This window comes from Entamoeba nuttalli (assembly GCF_000257125.1).
Source record: "Entamoeba nuttalli P19 unplaced genomic scaffold asmbl_9401, whole genome shotgun sequence".
Taxonomy (NCBI): domain Eukaryota; phylum Evosea; order Mastigamoebida; family Endamoebidae; genus Entamoeba; species Entamoeba nuttalli.
In genome coordinates, this window is record NW_008579619.1 from 1 (window position 1) to 6,253 (window position 6,253).

The 6,253-nt window shown below is 24.0% G+C and overlaps 2 protein-coding genes across 2 annotated transcripts; both read right to left on the reverse strand.

The window, feature by feature from the left end:
- Nucleotides 1-6: 6 nt before the first annotated feature.
- Nucleotides 7-798, reverse strand: ENU1_198190 (plasma membrane calcium-transporting atpase, putative; the record flags this gene model as incomplete). The annotated part of the gene is made up of 1 exon (XM_008862028.1): nt 7-798. A coding segment is annotated over one exon (792 nt), but the record flags the coding sequence as incomplete, so codon positions are not given.
- An 888-nt stretch (nt 799-1,686) lies between these two features.
- ENU1_198200 (leucine rich repeat protein, BspA family protein) lies at nt 1,687-5,355 on the reverse strand (the record flags this gene model as incomplete). The annotated part of the gene is made up of 1 exon (XM_008862029.1): nt 1,687-5,355. The coding sequence occupies one exon, from the start codon at nt 5,353-5,355 to the stop codon at nt 1,687-1,689; it is 3,669 nt and encodes a 1,222-aa protein (XP_008860251.1).
- Between the last annotated feature and the right edge of the window lie 898 nt (nt 5,356-6,253).

Genomic DNA, 6,253 nt, shown 5'->3' on the forward strand with positions numbered 1-6,253 from the left:
TCCAACTGCAACAACAAGCATTTTTCCATTTCCATCTGTAACTTTTGTTCCTGACATCATATAGAAACTTTTTTCAGATTTTTTAACAGCAACTGACTCTCCTGTCATATCAGATTCATCAAGTCTAAGATCATTACCATGAACAAAAACTCCATCAGCTGGAAGAAGATCTCCAACATCCAAATTAACTATATCTCCAACACATAAATCAAAAATAGAAATTTGTTGTTGTTCACCATTTCTGATAACTTTAATTTTTACATCTTTTTCATCTTTAGAAAGAGCTAAAAACTTCTTTTGTTTAGAATAATCAGAAATAGATGCTCCAAGTGAAGCAACTAATACAGCAGCTAAAATAGCAAGTCCTTCAATCCAATCTGTATTAAATTCTTTTTCTTCTTCTGTTCCATTAGCTAAACACTTGTCTGTAGAATTTGGAACAACAAATGCTAATATTAATGACACAATTGCAGCAATAATAAGAATAATAAGTGTTTTATCTTGAAGTGCTTCAAACCAAATTTTCCAAAATGGAACAAGAACAGGGTCTGGTGTTCTGTTCTTTCCAAATTGTTCTTGTCTTTTACTGTATGATTCATCACAAATTCCTTTGTCTACATCAGTTTCAAGTAATTTAGCAATTCCATTAGCACCTCCTAATTGGAGGAATGTTTCATCTTTTTTATTAGTAATCATCTCTGATAATTCATTACCAGAGATGGAATAATATAAAGTTCCATTAGGATCTCCAGTATATTCTTTCTTTTGTTCTTCTTGTTTTGATGGTTTTCCTCCCATACAATCTTAATATGAAAATAATTAGTTTAAAAGACTTTAAAAGGGTTGATTACGTATTCAATTTAAATTTCCTCATTTAGATTTAATTTATTATTATTTTCTTTTTATTGAAAAACTAATTAAAATCCCTCTTTAAAAAGAATAAAAACCTATTTTTAATTTTTTCATGTTATTTTTAAACCAAAAATTTATTTCTTCTTTTCCTTATTAAGAAAAAATTAATTAAATTAAATATATTTAATATAAAAAGTATATTTTTAATTTAAGAAGATTTATTGATCTTCTGTTCTACTGAAAAAATACTTTATCTTTACTCCTTTTTATTTAAATTAAAACCTTGAATAAGATTCGAAAATGACACGTCAGAAACACTACTTACAACATTAAAATAAAAAAAAGCATTAGCCTATCAAGTATCATTTAGTTATAAAGATATTTTTTAGTGAGATAATACCTATTCAAGACTATTTGGTTATTATTATTTATGATACTGGTATTATCTATTAACAAGAAAAGTATATTTAATAATGATAATTTTGAATTGAACGTTTTTGTATTACAAGAAAAATATGATTCTACTAACGATTATTAATATTCAAATCAGTTGAAAAATAATTATTGTGTTATTAATATATCATCATAAAATAAGAAAAATAAATGTTTTAAAATTCATCAAATTCAAAATAAAAACCAAGTAGCAACTTAGATGAAGAATAATTAACTTGATAATGTTTGAAAAAAAATTGATTCAATAAAAATAAAACAGGTTGAAAAATTTACATCATTCACTTCTCAAATAGATAAAAACTCAACCATTAGGATATAATTAACTACTATTTTTTTTTTATTTAATTTAAAATGTTAAACATTTAAAGAAAAATCAACAAGTTATTCAAAACATTCTTTAGGGATTAATTTTAGAGACTGTAGTTGAGAACATCCATAGAAGCTATGATTTCCAAATGAAGTTATTGTAGAAGGAAGTATTATTGATTTTAAATTGGAGCAACTATCAAAACAATGAGAAGGAATAGAAGAAATAGAAGAAGGTATGGTAATACTTGTTAGATTAATACAATTTTTAAAGCAATATTCTCCAAGAGAAGTAACTGAAGAAGGTATTGAAATATTTATTAAATTAACAGAATTTCTAAAACAATTATCATTAAAACAATTTACTAAGTGAGGGATATTTGTAGAAAGTAAAAACATTTCATTTTGAGAGAGAGTAATATTGTAACAAGGAATTTTATTTTTTGAGAAATATATATATTGAAGTAATGATACATTAAATGGATAATTTGAAATAGGAGTATTATTAATAATGATTGAACGTAAAGAATTACAATTAGTAAAACAGTCATATGAAAGTGACGTTAGTCGTGACGATAATGTTATTCTTGTTAATTGTTTACATCCAATAAAACATAATCCTCCAATAAATTCAACTGAATCAGGAATACAAATTTCTTTTAAAGCAGAACAATAACTAAATGCAGTTTGTCCAATTTTTTTTAATGAAGAAGGAAGAATTACTGATTCTAGTCTAGAACAATAACTAAAGCAATCTTTATCAATTTCTTGAATTTGGTCACAAATTACTTCTTTTAAAAAATAACATCTTTTAAAGCAACATTGTCCAATTGATTTAACATTAGAAGGAATATGAATAGATGTTAATCCAAAGCATTTATAAAAACATGAACTATCTAAAATTTCAATAGAAGATGGAATATTAAATGATACTAATTTATCACACATTCTAAAACAATTTTCGGGAATCTTTTTAATTTGACACTGTTCTTCAAAATTAAATTTTTGAAGACCAAGACAAAAATCAAAACATCTTTTTCCTAATTTTGTAACTGAAGATGGAATAGTTATTGAAGAAAGATTTTTACAATTAAAGAAACAACATCCTTTAATCTTTTTTAATTGATTTGGAAAATGAATTTGACTTAATGAATGACATTCAGCAAAAACATTATTAGATAATTTTGTTATTTTAGATGGAATTTCAATAGATTTTAAAGAAATACAATAATAAAATAATGAAGATGATAATTTTTTAAGATAAGGAGGTAATTCAATACTTTTTAATGAAGGACAATTAGAAAAAGTATTTCTTTTAATTGAAACAACACTTGAAGGAATTTGAATTTTAGACATTTGAAAACAATCACAAAAAACACCAACTTTTATTTTGGTAATATGAGAAGGAACAATAAGTTCCTTTGAAGAAAAATCAAAATAAGTATTATTTAATGTTTGGATTTCTGAAGGTAAGTATTTTGAGTCATAAATATCATCGTCATTTACTTGTGCAATATTAAGACATTTAATATTATTTCTTTTTAATAAAAGATATTCAGAATAACTTACTAATGAAGTATATGGAAGTAAATTTGTTGGAAGAGAGAGTGACGTTAAACTATCACAATTTTTAAAACAATACTTTCCTATATATTGAACAGAAGATGGAATTATTAAATTTTTAAGAGATGAACAACCATTAAATGCATAAGACTTTATTTTAGTAATATTTGTAGAAAGTGTAATTGAAGTTATATTACAAGACGATTGAAAACAAGACTTTCCAAGAGAGATAACATTTGGTGGAAGAATAAAACTATTTTCAACTAATTTAGAAAAACATAATTTAGATATATGAAGGTCAACATCAGTTGGAATAATAGTATCTATGTTATTATTTCTTCTATGTAAATAGTCCTGATCAGTAAACTGGATATTTGTACACCGAATATTTAATGAAGAAAATATTTGATACTGTTGATAACTTACTTTATATTTATATGACAAATCTTTTTCTAATGGAATAATAAGATTTTTAAGACTTCTACAATTTAAACAAATATCTTTTCCAATATATGTAACTGTTGTTGGAATTGAAACAAATGTTAAACTATGACAATCAGAAAAACATTTTTCTTCAATACACTTTAAAGAAGAAGGTAAAAGTATTTCTTTTAATTGAACACAACCAGAAAATGCATTCTTTTTAAGTTTAACTAAATGAGGTGGAAGAGAAATAGTACTTAAATTTATACAAAATTCAAAGGCACTTGCATTAATTGAAGTAATTGTTGAAGGGATTGTAATAGAAGTTAAAGCAGAACAATTCATAAATAACTTACTACCAATACTTGAAATTGATGATGGTAATTGAATTTCTTTTAATCTAATACAATCACTAAATGCTCCAGAAATAATATATGTAACTGACGTAGGAATATAAATAGACGTAATAAAAGATCCAACAAAAGCATTTGAATCAATAATAACTATATTTGTTGGAATACATATAGAATGAATTTCTCTAATATTTTTAAAACAATCTTTACCAATAATTAAAGCATCATCAGGTATTTTAGGTTCATGAGTTAATGGGTTATATGTTAATACTGAACCACTACTAAAAAAATTAATATGAACACAATTAATACCAAACTTTTCTAATATTTGTTTGTCATAATAAGACACATCAAATGGATATTCGTTATTTTTTAATGGAACTTCTAATGTTTGAAGACTAGTACAATTCAAAAAACAATTACAAGATATATTTACTGTAGTATCTGCTATTTTTAAACGTGTTAATGAATAACAATTTTCAAAACATCGTTCTCCAATATAATCTACTGAAGGTGGAGTTTCTATTTCTTTTAAAGATGTACAATTTTTAAATACTTTTTGATTAATCATAACTACTGAAGATGGAATATTAATACTTTGTAAACTACTACAATTTTCAAAACATGAGTCAGATATAAATTTTACAGTGTCTGGAAGATGTACTGAAGTGAGTGCTGTACATCCAAAAAAGCTTTTATTAAACAATGAATATAATGTTCCTTGAATAACAACTTCTTTTAATCGTGCACAAAATGCAAAACTTTCATATCCAATAGATACAATATTTTGTGGGAAATTTACTTCAGTTAAGTGACTACAACAAAAGAAACATGCTCCATCAATAATTGAAACAGAAGATGGAATTTCAATTTTCTCTAATTCAATACAATTAAAAAATGTACAAACTGATAATTCTTTTAATGTACATGGAAGTTGTATTTGAGTTAATTGAGTACATTGACTAAATGCTTCTTGTCCAATTTTTCTAACAGTATTTGGAATGATAATTTTTTGAATTGGAGTAGATTCAAAACATTTATCACCTAAAGCTTTAATAGCATAATTTTGTGGAATGTCAAGCCCAAATTCTTCACGATCTGAACGAGTATAAACAATTTGATGACATTTATTAAAATTCTTTATTTGATTAAGTGCTTCTTTATAGGTTAAGAAATAATAAAATGAATATGTTTCCATTGGAAGACGAATTTCATTTTTATGGTACAGGCATTGTGTTTGAATTTTAGGAAAAAGATGAAGATTTGATATTGAGATTGGATTGTATCTAAACTTCTCTAATGTTTCTTGAAATTTTTTACATACACAAATAACATTAATAAAATCACTTTTGTATCGAAAATATTTACTACAAATCAATAACGAATAACTATCTAATTTTTTCATGATTTGATATTTATTAGAGGGTAGTTAAGTTTGTTGAGGAAAAAACCCTCTTTGTTTTTTTTTTTTTTTCAAACTTTTTAGAATAAAAAATGTTTTTGTATAAAATTTTGTTGAAAATATTTTTTAAGTTTTCTTATTTCTTCTAGGTTTAGGATAGTTAAAAGTTTTCATATATTTTTTTTATATACTTGTTTTTGTTACATAAAATTTACTAGAGTTAAGCAAAAAGTTTTTTTGGAAAAGTTTAAAATGAATAGAAAAGACGTAGATGAATCTAATCGTAGAATAACAAAAAACATTTATTTAATATCTTCTTTCAGTAGGTAAATAATAACAATAATTATTTTCAAAATTAAACAACAGAATAAATAACTTAATTAATTCTAGATATTTTATAATTTAAAATTATGTATATAACAGCATAATCATTTTATTCAACTCAATACAACTACAAGGGTTTGTATTTATCTAGGATATTCTAAGTAGTTTAAAACAACACAAAATTCTATTTTCATATTGTTTGGTTCGTTTTCCTTAGTTGAGTTATTTAGTAAATATAATTTAAAAAACATTTAACACTAATTATAATAAATATTTTATATTCTATATTAAAAAACAATATAATAGAAAAGTAGATTAATTTAATTTAATAGAATAATAATATTTTTTTTGTTTAATTTTTATACTCTGTCAGTACATTAAACGAAGAACAATCTAATGCAAGCATATTGGAAATGAACTCTACTACACCAATATGGTATATTGAAGAAACTGAGATAATCACTTCTCAGTATGAAGAAAATTCAATTATGGATATATCTATTAATTGACCTTTTTTTATTTTGGTTTAATTTTTATTTATTTAAGGAAATAAGATCGAAGGTGGCACGTCTGAAAC